This window comes from Diabrotica virgifera, chromosome 7 (assembly GCF_917563875.1).
Source record: "Diabrotica virgifera virgifera chromosome 7, PGI_DIABVI_V3a".
NCBI classification, from domain to species: Eukaryota; Metazoa; Arthropoda; class Insecta; order Coleoptera; family Chrysomelidae; genus Diabrotica; species Diabrotica virgifera.
In genome coordinates this window covers 38,994,460-39,014,562 of record NC_065449.1, presented here as the reverse complement: position 1 = coordinate 39,014,562, position 20,103 = coordinate 38,994,460, and the positions used below count along the sequence as shown (strand labels likewise).

At 34.9% G+C, this 20,103-nt stretch overlaps 1 protein-coding gene across 2 annotated transcripts in view; it reads left to right on the top strand.

Annotated features, from left to right (window-relative positions):
• The window catches only part of LOC114329315 (heparan sulfate 2-O-sulfotransferase pipe), a 264,681-nt gene that overhangs the window by 232,092 nt on the left and 12,486 nt on the right, over positions 1 to 20,103 (top strand). For both annotated transcript variants that reach the window (XR_007699574.1, XM_028278356.2), the window contains exon 6: positions 5,376 to 5,655. Coding sequence is in view for 1 of the 2 variants with exons in the window: in XM_028278356.2 (XP_028134157.1) it covers positions 5,376 to 5,655 (280 nt within the window). In the remaining variant the exon portion in view is untranslated. The remainder of the gene's footprint in view (positions 1 to 5,375; positions 5,656 to 20,103) is intronic.

The following is a 20,103-nucleotide window of genomic DNA, read 5'->3' as shown; positions in this document are numbered from 1 at the left end:
CACCGTCGGACGTCCACCATCGGAAGTCCGAAGGACGTACATATTTAGTCCACCGTATTCATATTTATTCCACCCGAAGTACGTCCAACGTCGGACGTCCAAAGGACATCCATTTATATTCCATAGACATTAGGACTAAGACTGGACCTAATTTGGGCACGGCCACGTATATTCAACTTCAAAAAGATGCTCTTAAGATTCATTTTTAGTACAGATACATTGATAAAAATTATATTTTTGCTTACTAGAATTAATTAGCAAACTTATGTCATCTTGGTAACTAGAATAATAAAACATTGTAACAAATAATTTACAAATAAGATTTTCACACTTTACAAAAAAAACATGTTTAGAATATTAAACTGTGCAATTTTGAATTAAATATAATTATCTTTTCGATGTAAACTATTTTAATAATATAATTAAGTTAATATTTTATTGAATTATTTTGCTATTTTATCCCGTAATTCGTATAATATGTCCAATATGGACGATCAGCAAACGTCCGTATTTCGTCCAGTACGGACGTCCAAAGGACGTTCATATTTATTCCACCCGAAGGACGTCCAACATCGGACGTCCGAATGACGTACATATTTAGTCCACCGAAGGACGTCCAACGTCGGACGTCCGAAGGACGTACATATTTAGTCCACCGAAGGACGTCCAACGCCGGACGTCCAAAGGACGTCCATTTATAGTCCATGGACGTTAGGACCAAAAATGGACCTATTTTGAACGTCCAGAGGACGTCGTGTGCTATTAGGGTAATGTTATTGAGAGTATATTAATAAAAAATTATATCTTCAAATTTGTAAACGGAGTTTAGAGTTGTTTAGCTGTCAATATTACTTGATTCTTCAATAATTAGTCTTAAAAAAATTACTAAACAACAACTTTGAATAAACTACAACAGATTATTTACCTATAGGCGAGGAAATGAAGCAGTAAATCTACCAAATTTTTGCAGTTGGATGTATCTCAATTAAAGTTTTTGCATTTGATTCGTAAGAGCCTTAGGAAACTTTGTAAACAAAAATGATGATGACTAAACGAAAATAACATTATTGTTCAAGGGAAGTCTTTTTCTAAAATGCATTTCGTAGTGATGAAAAATGCTTAATTTGTAATGCGGAAATGATTGATGGTAATATGTGTTCAATTTTGCTACCTGGGGATTTTTGGGCTCGCTAAACACGAATATTATGACGGCAATGGTCTCAGAGGCACCTGGTGCCCAGGATGGGCCTCATCTCCTGAAGTTTTATGGAAATTGGATGCAAGATGAATACAAACTAGTTCCTCGGCGTTTTTGGGATCGCTGAATATTAAGATCACATTGGCGATGGTCTCCGAGGCACCTATGGCTTGGTGCTTGGGCTTCCTGAACACTATTATTTAGCAAAATCAGTGCCAAGTCATTACTCGGTGGTTTTTGAGTACTATAATCACGAATATTATGACGGCGATGGTCTCCAACGCACCTGGTGACCAGGATGGATAGCGTCTCGTGGAGCTTTGTGAAAATTAGATACAAAGTCAGTGTGCAAAGTCATTAAATGGCGGTTTTTGGTATTGCTTTTTACAAATATCATGACGGCGATGGTCTTTGACCCATTTGGTGAGTAGGACACAGCTCGTCTTCTGGAGATTTTTTTTGAAAAATCATCGTCAATAGTCTTCGAGACATCTGATGCCCAGTAGAGGATCCATCTACGGTAGTTTTATGAAAATTCAGTTGCTCCTGCTTATCAGAAGCCATAGCCGACATAATATTCGTGTTCACCGATCATAAAAAACCTCCAATAATGATTTTACACTGATTTTATACATATATATTTTCTACAAAAGTCCAGGAGATGAAGCCCGTCCTGATTACTAGGTATATCAGAGATCATTGCCGTCATCATATTTGTAATCAGCGACCCGATTAACGACTTTGCACACTGATTTTGTATCTAATTTTCACAAAACTGCAGGACACGTGGCTTATCCTAAGGACCCCAAAAACACCTTGATTGACGACTTACTGATTTTGTATCTAATTTCCAAAAAACTCTAAGAGACAAGGCCCATCATGGGCAGAGGTTCATCAGAGACCATCGCCAACGTGATAGTAGTATTCGCGCTGTATAACCCGAACGTATTCAGAGTAAGTTCGGGATTAGTTTCCAAGGCGCGGGCGTCAACGTAAACTAATCCTGGACATGCTCAGGATTTTTCTTATTTCGAAATCAATGTCAACAAAAAATGCAAATGCAACAAATTTGAATTTCAACAAAGAGAAAGAGAATAACAGCCACGGGCAAAGGATTAACTTTCTATTCAATGCCTTTCTAGAAGTTAGAAATTTGATTAGCGTCTTTATTATTTCGACAATATAATTTGGTATTTCCACGCCGAAATCCGGCTTAAATTGTTGTAGAGAGGAAAAGATTGTTGAGTTACTTGGAAATTGCAGATTGTTATTTAGATATAAAAATTACCTTTAACTTCCTGGGAGTTGAACATTATCTGAAGGAAGGAATAATATAATAAAGCGATCATTTCCAATTTTGATATATTGAATTTGATAGGTTGGGGCATTGTGTTGTGGTTTATTACACCACAAAAATAATAAAATATAACAAGACACAAGAAATAGTTTCAGAATAAGTTTGATGTTTTGTTTATGATTCATTATTCAATAAGAGACTAATTTAACTCATAAATTAAACTGAAAATAAACCACAAGAATATGTAGGTACATACTTATAAGCTTATCTAGATAGTAGAAATTAAGTAAAAACAGAGTACAATTTATTGTAATACTACCGTAATAGATAATTAACGAAAATCGAATGAAAAGTAGTAAGATAATAATACTAGAAGAGGCACCTACTTATTTATAAACATACTAAATGGAAAACATTGACAAAAACAACTAAAAAAGCTTTAATATAAAAAATATTAAAATTTGTTTGAAGAATATTGAAGTGATACAACACTTTACATAATTTAAAAACTTTAAAAACCAGAATCTACATCTACAAATTGTTTAAGAAAACAATATTTTAGGTTAAGAATTGGACGGAGTAAGAACAGAATAATGGTCAGAATGTCAAGAAATTCTTCCCAAATATATTGTGCGCCTGTGCGAACTTAAAATCCGAAGCAAATCCTCGAACGTCGAGAGGGTATCCCGGACACGCTCAGGATTTTTTTTTCTGTACTGCGCGCGAACACGGAATTAAAAATCCGGAGGATGTTCAGAGGGAAAGATTCGACCTCCGCGAACGCTCAATTTTGTAATGCGCAGGCGTTCTCCCTCTGGGTACATTCGAGATGTCCAGCGCGAACAAAGCTGATATTAGTGTTCAGCGACCCCAAAAACGCCGAGTAACGAGTTTGCATTAGTTTTGTATACAATTTCCATAAAACTCCAGGAGACAAGGCCTATCCTGGGTACCAAGTGCTTCTGAGACCATTGCCGTCATGATATTCGTGTTCAGCGGTCTCGAAAATCCCTAGGTAGCAAAATTGAGCTCATTTCCGTCAATTATTTCCTCATTACAAATTGATCACTTTTCATCACTTCTAAATGCATTCCACGAAAATAAAGAACACAGAAAGAAATAACTTCTATTCAGTTAATACCAACAGAAAAATGGAAAGAATACTACGAGAGTTTGCGAACAGAAAGTAGAGCCGAATATACCACACAATCACCAACAGAAGTATCCGTTGAAGGCGAAGAGATAGTAGTGGGAGTTGATATGGTGAAGAAAGCTGTAAATGAACTAAAAAATGGTAGAGCTCTAGGGACAGAAAATATTCCTGCCGAATTAAGAAAATTTGCCACAGATAAACTCTTTCAAGCACTTACTTGGTGTATGAACAAATATATAAACGGTGTCACACCACCCCGTTTATGGAAAGTAGGTTATATTTCTTCCATTCGTAAAAAAGGAAATAAGTTGGATTGCTCAAATTACAGAGGAATATCGGTAACTAGTACACTAAGCCGGGTATGTACGGACGCATTCTTAGAAATCTCATTGAGATGGAGTATAGGGAACAAGAAGAAGAACAGGCTGGTTTCCGCGCTGGAAGGACTTGAACAGATAATGTCTTCTGTATAAAACAATTAATTGAAAAAAAAATTAGCCACCAATCAAGAGACCCATCTCATGTTTGTTGACCTCCGTAAAGCATACGACAGCGGTTCTGTGACTAAATTGTGGAAATCACTACAAGAAACTAACATCAGCTACTTTCTAATCAAAGCCTTAAAAAATCTATATGAAAATTCTACATCATAAGTAAAAATTGGCAACACACTATCTAAAAAGTTCATCGTTAACAAGGGTCTGCGCCAGGGCTGCTGTATTTCACCAACTTTGTTCAAGATATATGTTGCAAAAGCACTAAACCAGTGGAAACGTAAATGCCACGGTATGGGTATAGACCTCGGAAAAGTTTGTTTATATACCTTATAATTTGCTGATGACCAAGTCATCATAGCAAATGATAAAGACGATCTACAGTATATGACAAGAAAACTAAAGGAGGAATATGAACAGTGGGGCTTGGAAATTAATGTGGAAAAAACTAAATACCCACCCATAGGAGCTGAGTTATCCAATATCGAACTAGAGGATAATGAAGAAGTCACATCCTGTAGTGAATACACGTACCTGGGAGTAATCTTCGATAGAACGGGAAAAGACGATGAGGAAATACAGAAAAGGGTAACACAAGCCAGAAGAACAATTGGCTGCCTAAATGGAATACTTTGGAGCTCCGAAATAGGAATACAGCGAAAATACAATACCTATAAAACACTTATTAAAAGCAGCCTACTTTATGGAGCAGAAACTTGGAGAATAACTGAGAACAACAGGAAAAAATTAGAAGCTGTAGAAATGGATGTGTTTAGAAGATCGTTAGGTATATCCCATAGGAAAAGAGTTCAAAATGAGGAAGTAAGACGATGAATTGGAATAGATGGTTACTTAACAACAGACATTGAGAGGAAAGAGTTAATTTGGTATGATCATGTTTAAAGGATGGAAGACACAAGATTGCCCAAAAAGATTATGCAGGGGGTACCACCAAACCGCAAAAAACGAGGAAGACCCAAAAAGACATGGAAATAAGGGGTAACCAAAGCAATGAGTACAAGGATCTTAGAGATGGCCAATGCATTTTTCTTGATCAAAAATGCTATTTTCTTTTAGTCATGATCATTTTTGTTAACAAAGTTTCCTACGGCTCTTACAAATCGAATGCAAAAGTTTCATTTGAATTCATCCAACTGCAAAAATTTGGTAGATTTTGGGCTTTTTACTGCTTCATTGCCTCACCTATTAGTAACTGACAAAAATATATTTTAGGATTTTGAGGAATGTGTCTTATCTGGGGACCGGGAATGCAGATACCTAAGAGGAGAAATAAGGGAAGGTATTGGTGATCACAGACGTCAGTCGATGTTCTTCTGCGGTCACCATCCTGATTGCCTACCTTTCAATACACAAGGAGCCTTAGAACGCGCAAAAAGGGCAGTCGAGAGGAATTATGCTGTTGTAGGTGTATTGGAAGATTTAAATACCACTTTAACAGTCTTAGAACATTACGTCCCTCGATTTTTCAAAGGAGCTACTGATGTTTATTACAGTAAGTATTTTCTTTGTTTCTTATATTATATCATTGACAGGAAGTCAACCTTTGCATTAATATTCTGTAGATTTTTGTGCAGAATCTATTTGAAACGGGGAACCCATGTATTTGAAACCAAATTTCTTCTTCATCTGGAGTTACTTCTTCAAGTCTCGGTAAAATCTCTTCTTGTAGCCATTCCAAAAATTTTTCTGTTTAAATTTTCCTTATAGAGAAATGGTCCAGAGATTTACTTTTGGACGATATTATATCCGGAGGCTCTCTTGTCTACCAAATCCTATAATTTCGAACATTTGGGTCATTATTTAATGTTAGTCTACAGTCATAGCAAAACAAAACGTTTTTTAAAATAACAAAGGAATGCAAATTTTGGTTGATCGCAGTACGCAGTATTGCGAGGCGTATGGAATGGCTCTGAACACAAAAAACAACAAAAATAATCATGATTGTCAGTAAGAACAAGATTGAAGACGAAACAATCTACTTTAAAGGAAAAACATTGGAAAAAGTACCCAGATGCAATTATTTGGAATGTGAACTAAATAAACAATGGAACCGCAGCCTCGAAATAAAACGACGCATTTAGATAGCCAGAAGCGCTTTCAATAAGATGAAAACAGTATCATACCATGGAAAACTGGAAATATAAATTACAACTAGAGTATTGATATGCTATGTCTTCTCTGTAATTTTATATGAAGTGGAAACCTGGACAATTACGGACGCAACCGAAAAAATACTTGCCAGCTTTGAGATATTGTATTATCGAAGAATGTGAAAAATATCATGTAACAAACACGGAAATATGAAGAAAGGTGAAAAAAGTAAAAGAAATACTTAACACTATGAAGGAAAGAAAAATGAGCTACTTTGGTCACATATTAAGAAATGAAAGAAATGAGTGCGATTAGTTATACAAGGGATTCATTCATTCATTCATTAAGCATTACAATCCCTATGGATTATAGCTAACACCATGGCGTTCAAAATCCTATTCTTAGGTGAGGTGGATTACTCATCTGTCATTTTATATCTTGCTGTGTGTCTTTGCTGTTCTCGTGACTCTTTTCTATTTCTTCCTGTCCTTGCACTGAACTTTCCAGTCTTTCACATTCATTGCTCTTATGTCTTCTTCTACATCATCCAGCCATCTTCTTCTGGGTCTTCCTCTGCACCTGGGCCATAGTGGTGTCCAGTTAGTTATCCTGCTCAACATATCTGATTGTGGGCATCTCTGTATATGTCTTATCCATTCTAAGCGAAGCGATTTTATGTATCCGACTATATTTTCTCTCTTTAATTCTTCTTCAATTTCGGCATTTGTTTTCATTCGTATTTCTCCCTCTCTTGTTACAACAACAATACTGTGGCCCAGTATTGTTCTCATTATTTTTCGTTCAAATTTCAGAAGACTATCTCTTTCTTTCTTATTAATCGTTGTTGTTTCCATCCCATATGTAACAACAGGTCTTATTAAGGTCTTATATAGGTTCGTCTTGGTTCTCTTACTTAGGGTCTTGCTTCTCAGCAGATTTCTATTCATTCCATATGTTTTTTCTTTCCTCTGTTCTATTTTTTCCGGTTTTCCCTATTGTTGCTCCCAAGTAGCTAAAGGTGGATACAGTTTTAAACTTATGGTTTTGTGTTATTAGATGTTTCTGATATTTGTTGTGTCGTCCTTCCCTATCGTCATATATTTTGTTTTGTGCTGGTTTATCTGCAGCCCGATTCTCTTTGCTTCCTTATCTAATTTTTTAACAGCTTTTATAAGTGTCAGCTTCGTCTTCGCTATGATGACTAGATCATCTACATATGCTACTAGTTGAAGTTGATCTGTAATAATGTTTTTGTTTGAAAAGTTTGTCCTTCTTATTATTACTTCCAACATCAGGTTAAATAGTGTCGGTGAGATAGAGTCGCCTTGTTTTACGCCTTTGTTTATATTGATTTCGTTGGAAGTTGTTCCATTGAAGCTGATCTTTTATGTGGTATTCTTTAGGCTCACTGTAAACATATGTCTTAATTTTTCTGGGATTCCAAGACTCTCTAGTTCCTCCATCATTTTCGTTCGATTAATTATGTCAAAGGCGCTTTTGAAATCTATGAAAATTAGGTGTATTTCTCTGTTGTGTTCTCTCGATTTTTGAATTATTTGCTCCACTCAAAGTTTAATAAACAAAATAGATCAGCTTAATGTTTTTTGAAAAATAAAAGATACAGTATATTATGTTTCTCTGAACATTGGCTCAGAGAAAACGAATTAACAACATTAAAGTTTGATGGGTACTTTTTGTCAACTTTTTTCTGTCGGAAGGTAAGCTTTCAGCCTGTATATAATATATACATTTTTCAAAAAGGTAATAACGCCATTGAAAAGAGTGTAAATATATTTTTTAGGAAATGTTTTGAACTTTTCAGTTCTGTTAATTACCATTTAATAAATGCATAACGTATATTCACATGTACCTATGGGCGGCAGATTCATTTTGAATGCCCGCCATTTTTGTAAAAGACTAAATATGAGATGTCCTCATATCTAAATTTAAATCTTTGTATGTGTAGTATGTGTGGTCCAATTTATATGCTTGCATATAAATTGGACCATATTGCAATTGAATTGGCATTGCAATTGATATGCAATCTGCCGCACATAGGTACCTACATGTGAAGATAAGTTATGCATGTATTAAATGGTAATTAATATATACAGGGTGAAATATTGAAAAAGAAACAACATATTTTTACATAAAGAAAAACAGTATAAACACAAATTCTGGTAAACAGATTCTTTCGGTTCAAGACCTCGATATTATTCATCAAAAAAAGAACCTATATACCAAATTTGGTTGAAATCTGACATCTCGTTCAAAGTTATCGTGCTATTAGTCACATATGTATAGTCGCCATTTTGAATGCACTCCATTTTTGTAAAAGGAACAAAAACTAAGATGGCCTCGTATCTAAATTTGAACCTCTATATGTATAGTATATGTGGTCCAAATTATATGCTTCTACCATTAAATGGACAACAATTCTTATAATATTTGCACGGATCTGCCGCATATTACCCTAATAGCACAAGGACGTCCAATGGACGTCCATTGGACGTCCTTCACGGACTTTAGGGACGTCCATTGGACGTCCGTTTTCGTCCGAGGAACGTCTTTTATACGTCCTATTTTGGTCCAAATGTCGCGCTACCGAACGTCCATTGGACGTCCATCTAAGGTCCGAGGGGACGTATATTGGACCTTAATCGGACGTAATTTGGACCTTGATCGGACGTCCTAGGGGACGTAAATTGGACCTTAATCGGACGTAAATTGGACCTTAATCGGACATAAATTGGACCTTAATCGGACGTAAATTGGACCTTAATCGGACATAAATTGGACCTTAATCGGACGTAAATTGGACCTTAATCGGACGTAAATTGGACCTTAATAGGACGTAAATTGGACCTTAATGGGACGTAAATGGGACCTTAATCGGACGTAAATTGGACCTTAACCGGACGTAAATTGGGCTTTAATAGGACGTAAATTGGACCTTAATCGGACCTTAATCGGACGTAAATTGGACCTTAATCGGACGTAAATTGGACCTTAATCGGACGTAAATTGGACCTTAATAGGACGTAAATTGGACCTTAATCGGACGTAAATGGGACCTTAATCGGACGTAAATTGGACCTTAATCGGAAGTAAATTGGACCTTAACCGGACGTTCTAGGGGACGTGAATTGGACCTTAACAGGACGTCCAATTTTGGTCCAAATGCCACGTTGCCAAACGCCCAATGGAGGTCCACTTAACATCCGAAGGGACGTTCGGTGGACGTCAATTGGGCCTTCATAGGACGTCCCAGTTTGGTCCAATGTCTTGCTGCCGAACATCCATCTAATGTCGTGGGAAATAAAAAATATATTTTTTAAGGAACTTATATTACATCTTATATTAAATTACAATTATTGGATATTACATTATTTACATTAAATTACAATACACTTCTCCAAGAAATTAACGCACCACCTTAAATATGGGGTATTTTTTATGTCTCGTATTTCCTAAACCTGTTGTTTCATCTAAGTAATTTTTTTATAATATTATAGCCTAGGCTATAGGTTACCTCCTTAAGCTTGTCATGCACAGGGAGCTATGCTGTAATATATGTACATTATATCATATCGCTCTCTATAGTAATGAGTGAGCCTGCAGACAGAAAACAAATGGTTCCATATGTGCAGGCTCACTCATTACTATAGAGTGCGATGTGATATAATATATATTACAGTATAGCTCCCCGTGCATGACAAGCATAAGGAGGTACTTAACCTATAGCCTAGGGCCTAGGCTAGAATATTATAAAAAAATCACTTAGATGCAACAACAGGTTTAGGAAATTCGAGACATCAAAAATGCCCAATTTTTAAGGTGGTGCGTAATCGGCTGTATATACAGGGTGTAACAAAAATACACGTCATAAATTAAATCACATATTCTGGGACCAAACATAGTTTGAATGAACCTAACTTACCTTAGTACAAATATGCACATAAAAAAAGTTACAGCCCTTTGAAATTACAAAATGAAAATCGATTTTTTCGATTATATCGAAAACTATTAGCGATTTTTTATTGAAAATGGACATGTGGCAGTATTATGGCAGGAATATCTTAAAGAAAAATTATGGTGAAATTTGTGCACCCCATAAAAATTTTATGGGGGTTTTGATCCCTTAGATCCTCCCAAACTTTTGTGTATGTTCCAATTCAATTTTATTATTGTGGTACCATTAGTTAAATTCAATATTTTTGTTTCTTAGTATTTTTCAGATAAGGCAGTTTTTATCGAGTTGCGACTTCTTTTTTAACATGTCTACATAAAAATTTTATGGGGGTTTTGTTCCTTTAAACCCCCCAAATGTTTGTGTACGTTCCAATTAAACTATTACTGAGGTACCATTAGTTAAACAGAATGTTTTTAAAACTTTTTTGCCTCTTTGTATTTTTTCGATAAGGCACATTTTATCGAGATCTGGCTTCTTTTTTAATATGGTTCAAAATATCCCTAAAAATGTAAAGCATAAATAAGTCTGCATATTATTACCAAGTCTCCATAATCGTACTTAACCATATACAAATATATGGTGGATTTGACCAATATTCAAAATATTTCAATAAAAATTGACTTTTCGAAAAAGCAATAAGAGGCAAAAAAGTTTTTAAAACGTTGTGTTTAAATGGTACTACAATAATAATTAAATTGAAACGTGCACAAAAGTTTGGGGGGGTTTAAAGGAACAAAACCCCCATAAAATTTTTATGGGGTGTCCAAATTTTACTATAGTTTTTTCGTAAGATACTGCTGCCATAATAATGCCACATGTCCATTTTCAATAAAAAATCTCTAATAGTTTTCGATATATTGGAAAAAATCACTTCATCTTGTAACTTCAAATGAGTGATAAAGGCACAGAGACTTAGATGGCGAGGTCACATTGAAAGGATGCCAAACACGAGGACTCCAAAAATGGTACTAAACTACACTACAGCTTCAAGAAAGAGAAGAGGAAGGCCGAAAAATAGATGGAAGCAAGAGGTCGAAAAAGATTTGGAAAGAATGGTGCTACAGGGTCAGAAAAGAAAAATGAATAACAGGAAGGAATGGAGAAAAATCACATATCAAGCCAGAGAAGATCTCAGTACATAAAGAAACGTGAAAATGAAGAAAAAAAACAAACTTTTCAAGCCATGGGCCTCTAAGACCCTTAGTGCTATTATATATATTTATTTATTTATTTACGGGCGAACCCATTTTACAAATTTAGTACAATTTTAAAACAAGTATGATTTTAAAACAAAATAAAACATTTATAAGCTAAAAATTACAAGACAATTAAACATATAAGTACACAGACATAATATAAATAATAAACATAAAAAGTAGTTACCTACATCTGATAATAAGCGTCGTCAAGTGATATTTGACAATACGGCCTTGAATCTGTTTAAGCTGTAGGAAAAGTCGAGTTCCTGAAATTGATTTGCAATTCTTTGGCTTCGAGATAAGAACGAATAATGAGCATAATTTGTTCTATGCATTGGTACAGAAAATGAAACCAATTGTCTTGTCTGGCGGTTGGGAACTGCAAAATCAATTTTGGCTAACATATCTGGGCAGTCGATTTGTGAGTTAACCAGCTTAAATAATAGAATTAAGTCGTGATGTAATCGACGGCTTTTTAAAGTAGTAATATTTAACATCTGTAAAATATCGTCATAATGCATATACTGGCCAAGTTTAAACGCAACATGTCTAAGGAACTTATGTTGCACACACTCAATTTTATCACTATACAACTGATAATATGGAGACCACACCGAAGAGCAATATTCCAGATGAGGTCTAACTAACGAACAATATAGAATCTTTAATGGTTGGATGGACGTAAAATCAGAAGTAACTCGTTTGATATATCCAAGAAGCCTCAAAGATTTGTTAATGATGGTTTTAAAGTGCTCATGGAAAGTTAGTGAGGTATCTAGCCATATTCCAAGATCTTTGATAACAGTTTGTGATGAAAGAACAGATGTATTAATACTGTAATCATATAGTAAAGGGTTATTGGTTCGATAAAAACGCATGACATGACACTTACTTGTATTCAGTTCCATACCATTATTGATGCACCAACTTTGAAGTTTAGTCAAATCGTCTTGCAATTTTTCAGCATCTTCACTTGACCTTATTACAGAAAATACCTTTAAATCATCAGCAAATAGGAGTACCACACCATGGTGAAAACTTTTAACTATATCATTAATAAACAGATTAAACAATAAAGGTCCCAAGTGGGATCCTTGTGGTACGCCAGAAGTTACAGAAATTTCATTGGATTTAATACTGTTAAAACGTACAATTTGTTTTCTATTGGAAATATAATCTGTAAACCATTTTAGTAACGATCCAGTGATACCAAAACTTTCAAGTTTAGTTAATAGGAGCTCATGATTAACTCTGTCAAATGCTTTTGATAAGTCTGTATAAATAGCATCAACTTGATAACCTGCCTCCATTGCTTGTGTTATATAACTAATAAAATATAGAAGGTTGACTTCTGTAGATCTACCACTGCAAAATCCATATTGTTGAGACGCTATTTTGTGCCTAAATACTAATGATAGATGTTCTGTTAATATGGCTTCAAACAGTTTGGGAATGGTGCTTAATATAGATATAGGACGATAGTTCTTTATATCATGCTTATTACCGCTTTTATAAATTGGTGTTATATAACTCAATTTCCAGTAACTTGGGAATTGACCTGATGATAATGACTCATTAAATATATAATATAAGGGACGAGCTAATACAAAACTACAGTATTTCAATAAGATAGGAGGTACTGCATCAGGACCTGGACCTTTCCGTGGTTTCAGATTAGTTAGATGTTGATAGACTTCGGAGATGCTAACAGAATAATTAGAAACAATCTGATCACTATCAGTTACGAGTATTTGATGTTGAGTTATATTGTCCTTACGATACACGGATAGGAAATGAGAAGCAAACAGATTGGCAGATTCATACGTAGAATTGGACCTAACATTATCAAGGAACATTTCAGAAGGTAGAGAATTCTGGTCCTTTTTGGCATTTGCAAATTTCCAAAACAACCTACTGTCAGCCTGTATAGAACACTGGGCATCACTCACAAACTGATTATAGCATTGTTTAGAGAGTACTTTACACTGAGATCTAAGACACGAAAATTTGTCGTAACTGTCTAAATTCAACAGTGTCTTGTGTTCTTGGTGTGCCATTTTTTTTCGTATAACTAGTTCCCGTAATTCAGGTGTAAACCACGGAGGAAATTTCTTAGCAGAATTTTTTTTGATGGGGACATGAATCTCGATTATTGAATATAAGACATCGTAAAATATATTAATCATTTCATCTAAAGACTTACCCAACAGCAAATCATCCCACAAAACTGCACCTAAACAATCATTAACAACCTCAAAGTTTGCATTTTTGAAATCGTAATAATATTGTTCAGGAATGTTATCAGTGTTAGTATTTTTAAATCTTAAAGAAGTTACAAGTGGAGGGTGGTGATTATCGGGGGTAATGAGATCATCTATTGATTTTGAGACTATGAGAAGACTTTGAGAAAATACTAAATCCAATAGAACACCTCTCTCATTCACAATATTCGAGCACTGAAAAAGATTATTGAATGCAACCATATTTGATAATAAATCAATGGCATTAGTTTCAAGAAGATTAGCTTGTACATTAGGTGTAGCTACAGATGCCAGATATATAACTTCAAAGGGCTGTAACTTTTCTTGTGTGCACATTTGTACTAAGGTAAGTTAGATCCAATCAAACTATTTTTGGTCCCAGAATATGTGATTAAATTTATGACCTGTATTTTTGTTACACCCTGTATATATCTACATACTTCGTCTAATTTACTAACTGTTGCGCGTCATCCGCGTCGTAGCCTGTGAAGTCGCATGATACCAACACGAAATATTTAGGCGGTAGGTGTGTTCTTTTTTAGAATCACTTTGCCGAGTACACTGGAATTACAGCCACTAGACATATTTCATTATATACGCGTAGAAATAATATTGGAAGATTTCTATTAATGTTAACCTAAAGAAATACACAATAATATGTTTCATTTAATTTGTATAAATGGATTATAAAGCGTTTTTATGAAGCAGATTTGTTCGGATCACACTGTAACTGTAATCGAACGAAGGTGACATTTTAGAATAAATTGGTAACATTTATTTGACAGTTACGGTGATGACACTTCATATTTGTTTATATTCTTTACTATAAGTATCTGTTTTATTTATTATATTTACTGTTTTATTATTTACTTTACTATAAAAAGATCCTCTACTATAAAAATATAAATTTCACCTAATTTTATAACGACTTGGAATAATCGAGGTATCTGACAACTTTTTTAGTTGTTATTGTAGACATACTTATACAAAGAAACCTACCGGCTTTTTGCCAAGAGTTCGGAGCCGTTTTTTAATTATTAACAATGCAGTGCAAAAACTCTTGCACTGCAAATCTTAAAAGATTATAACTTAATTCTTGTGATTCGTGTGTGAGCGGCCGTGGGTAACGGCATAAACGCTGGCCTCATACTCCAGTAGACGTGGGTTCGATTCCTGCCAAAGACAAACCATTTTCATTTCCAATAATGACACGAGCCGTCTCACCGTGCCTCGGAGAGTACGTTAAGCCGTCGGTCCCCCTGGGCTAGTGTACATCGACACTAGTTACTTGAAACAGGGTTAAAGATGTAATTGGCGCTGGAACTATCCGAAAGGATCTCCCCGGCAAAAATGCCATACGATATAATAATAATAAAAACTTAATTCTTGTTCTCTATTTCTTAAGTTTTTACTTATTTACATTGAATATTAATTTGTTTTGTTGTATAATCCACGTTTACAATAATTATGTGACATATTTGATTTAAAATGGATTCAGGATCTTTTTATACTTTGGCAACTATGTCAACTTAGATCTCTGGCGTAGATAATGACGTGCAACAGTAAGTAAATTAGATGGACTGTAGGTTATATTTGGTTCTTGGGACATCAAAGTATATTTTTTAGACATTCTTAGTCACTGATGTGACATACCTCGGATTTGTTTTTTCATGAGTTTTGTAAGAGAGACTAAAAACTTTTTTTATAGTCACCTCCTGTTTTCATATATTTTTTGACATGTTTTGTAGTAAATTCAACTATCTATTTACTACAAAACATGTCAAAATTTACATGTGAAAGCAGATGATCCTAAAAATGGTTTTTCGTCTCCTACAAAATTCATGAAAAAGCAGATAGGAGAATTATTGTACATTACAATTCTCTGATGTTTGGGAAAAAGGGCTTAAGTCAGAATTGCACATCGATAATGTTTTGATGATTTCTACAGTACTGTAGTAGATTCTACTGTACATACAGTTTACATCTACAACAGTTTTTTTCTGGTCCAGAAATCATCAAAACATTATCAATGTGCAATTCTGACTTAAGTCCTTTTTGCCAAACATAAAAAAACAATCTGGTCATAACTGACCAATGAGCAATTTTAATTTAACCTAAATTACTACTGTTTCTTAAAATGAAGAGCTTACCCCATAGCGTCTCTTATCTAATCTAACAAGATCGTGCACTCTTCTAACATACACAGGCACAGCACACAAGCACTATGCTCCGTTTTTCACTATCACCTATCACTCAAACTAGTTCAAAAGGATTTGTCCTCTTCAATCTTCTAGTTTGCCCAGTAGTATCGAGGAGCTGGATTTCCTCGATATTCTTGAACTCATGAAGTTGATGCTCGTGACCCTGCTATCTTCTTGATATTTGTTGATAAAGTAATAACTTATTATGCATGGACAATGTGGACTTTCTTCCAACTAGCCAATACACTTTTTATATCTCTCTTTTGCCTTTCATAGCCACAAGGCTATACATTTCCTTCTTGGTTTTTTTTTGTAGGCCACTTTCAGCTGATTCTAAAAAAAATTAAAATGAACGGTAATTTTTCTATTCTTTACAATTAAAAATCAAAAGAAATAGGTACCTATTTACAGGTAATAATATGCATGTATAAATGATTCGTTTCATAAAGAATAAAGAAAATTGAAAACGGATTTTATAATACTTACAAAATTGTTTAAACAAGAGATCTAGCCAGAGCCCAGAGCAAAAACTAGCAGACAGTACAGCAAAAAAGCCACTAATTTCCATTTCCCACACCCCCTTATCGATGCATTTTTTTCCAATCAAAATTTTTACTTTACTACATTTTTAGGTAGGTTATCGGTTATGTTATGAAAATGAAATGTGATGACCAATGACCACGAGACGCTACATAGATACTCGCGCGGCAAATTTGAAAATGAACGCAAATTGAACAGTACAATAAATGGCCTCTCTTAAAATCTTGTAATGGAAAATTTTACCCCTCCAGGAAGACATTGTACTATGTTCATAGAATATCTTGTGGTAACTTTCCACCCATAATTTAATCAGATAGATGTTCACGGAATAGAACGGTAGTACCTACATTCCTGGAATGTTTTGTGTTGTTAGGATTAAACTTTTATTTTATTTATTCTTGAATATTTCCTATTGTTAAACATTGTAACCAATAATTTACAAATAAGATTTTCATTACATTACATAAAATCAAAAACATTTTTTGGATATTAAACTATATAGTTTGTTTATAATTGTAATAATTGTATAATATACAATTTTGAATTAAGATTTAATCTTTTCGATTTAAACTACAGTAAAACCTGTGTTACCGGCCCCCTGCAAACACCGGCCACCTGTACTAACGGTCAGTTTAAAAATTCCCCAAACCAATTACAGTAAAACCTGTCAGTAACGGCCACTAAAAGTGAAAAAGCTATTGGCCGATATAGAAAGGTGACCGGTATTGCCAGTTTTTGTAGTCTAGATATAATTGGTTTGGGGAATATTTAAACTGGCCGTTATAGTACAGGTGGCCGATTTTATCAGGTGGCCAATAACACAAGTTTTACTGTATATCTAGACTACAAAAACTGGCAATAACGGCCACCTTTATATATCGGCCAATAGTTCTTTCATTTTAGTGGCCGTTACTGACAGGTTTGACTGTATTTCATTAACGTAAAGTTAACGCGTAAGTTAATATTTTATTGAATTATTTTGCTATTTGATCCCGTAATTGGTATAATGTGTCCAATATATAATATATAAGCGTTCATAAAACGTCCGTATTTCGTCCAGTATGGACGTCCAAAGGACGTTCAACGTCGGACGTCCAAAGGACGTCCATATTTATTCCGTCCGAAGGACGTCCAACGTCGGACGTCCAAAGGACGTCCATATTTATTCCTTCCGAAGGACGTCCAAAATGGGACGTCCAAAGGACGTCCGTTTATAGTCCATGGACGTAAGGACCAAAAATGGACCTATTTTGGACGTCCAAAGGACGTCGTGTGCTATTAGGGTAGGTACATGTGAAGATACGTTTTGCACTTAATAAATGGTAATTAACATAACTAAAAGGTTAAAAATATTTCCTAGAAAATATTTTTACGCTCTTTTTAATGGCCGTATTAACTATTTGAAAAATTAATACATACAGGGTGAAATAATTGAAAAAAAAAACAACATATTTTTACATAAAAACCAAGAAAACACAACTTCTAGTAAATCGATTCTTCCGGTTCAAGACCTCGATCTTATACATCAAAAAAAGAACCTATATACGAAATTTGGTTGAAATCTGAAGTCTCGTTCAAAAGTTATCGTGCTATTAGTCACATATGTATAGTCACCATTTTGAATCCCCGCCATTTTTGTAAAATGCAAAATGTGAGATGGCCTTCCATCTAGTTTTGAACCTCTGTATGTGTAGTATATGTGCTCCAAATTATATGCTTCTATCATTAAATGCACAATTCTTATAATATTTGCACGAATCTGCCACACTATATTGTCACATAGATATTGTTTTCGCAATGATTGATTCAATTGCATTACTTCCTATTAGGTCTGGATCCCGCGTATGAAAAAAAAGTTGATTAATAGCACGCTGAAAATTTGTTAATAGCTTAAGGGTGTCTAGTCGAATAAACTTTGATATGTGTGAACACTGGAACAGGGGCAGTTTTAATTGTGGAACAGGTTAAAAATTTGGAACGGTCACAGCACGAAAACGGCACATTTATTTTGTCCGACAGAACAGACTTAAACTCTTCGAACAGAGATTAAACTCTCATGCAAAAATCAGACTGCTATTTATCACCAAATGGGCGTTTTAATGAGTGGAACATGTAGAATATGTCAAATGACAGGAATTATGACAGGTAATAAATAGCAGTCTGATTTTTTTATGAGAGTTTAATCTCTGTTCGGAGAGTTTAAGTCTGTTCTGCCGGACAAAACAAATGTGCCGTTTTCGTGCTGTGACCGTTCCAAATTTTTAACCTGTTCCACAATTAAATCTGCCCCTGTTTCAGTGTTCCCATATATCAAAGTTTATTCGACTAGACACCCTTAACCTTTGACTACGGGCTACGGTGTACACAGTACACCATGCGTGTTAAGTTGGTTGCCGTTTCTTAAAACTATTTTCTGCCTTTACGGCGCTCGACGTAACCTATCAGTATAGTATCAACCATTGTCTGTTACAGTCGATACGTGATCTTTGATCGAATAGTTGAGTTGTGATAAAAAATATCAAAGTGAGTTCCCGAACGGTGCCTTCAGTACACCACGCACATAGTTATGTAAATAAATTTAACGAATGTTAAACTTTAAATTACCTGCAAACGAGTTATTGTCTGTGTAGTAAATGTTACATTGTACTTTTTATACAAAAATGTGAAATGGAAACTTAGGAGAAATATTTTTTATAGGGATCGAGTGCGTGTTAGAAACCCTAAAAGTCTCACACAAGATGAGCTTAGAGCTATGGCTGAAGCATTTTTCGAAGAAGAACCTGAGGAAGAAGTTAGGGGAGAAGAGGATGCTAGTTCGTCAGAAGAAGAGAAAGAAATTACGGAAGACAAAGATTATAACACTGAGTCGGAGATAGAACTAAATGATAAAGAGTCTTCTGATTCAGATAACGAGAGCGATGGTGAAAGTTTAGAAAGCGATGAAGATGAGTATTTTATAGCGAAAGATAAACAAAGTGGTATAAAAATTCAGTGGTGAGCAAATTTAGCAAAACTTCCAGCAAAAATATTGAAAAAATACTTCCTGGGCCAAAGCTGAGTGTTAGAGGTATTACCAATGAGAGAAGTGCTTTCGAAAAAATTTTTAGTGACGACATTATTGAAAATATAGTTGAGTGTACAAACTTGAAAATTGCAAATATGCGAATAAAGTATAACCGGCCAAGACGGGCTAAAGACACAACAAAAACAGATATTATGGCATTTATCGGACTACTACTTCTTGCAGGAACTAAAAATCAAAACCGTACATATTTTCTTGAATTGTGGACTAAAGACGGAACCGGCTCAGAAATATTTAGAGCGTGCATGAGTGCTGATCGATTTTTATATTTGCTTGCTGTTCTAAGATTTGATGACAAAAATAGTAGAGGGATACGCAAGGAAACTAATAAGCTTGCTGCTATTCGAGTTACACTGGATCGTTTTGTGGAGAACTGCAACAATAACTACTGTTTAGGAGAAGAAGTAACAATTGACGAAATGTTAATACCTTTCAGAGGTAGATGCAGTTTTATTCAATATATCCCGTCCAAGCCTGCAAAGTATGGGTTAAAAGTATTTGTATTGTGTAATGCCCAGACATTTTATGTTACAAATTTAGAGGTGTATTGTGGTAATCAGCCACAAGGACCTTACAACAAATCAAATAAACCT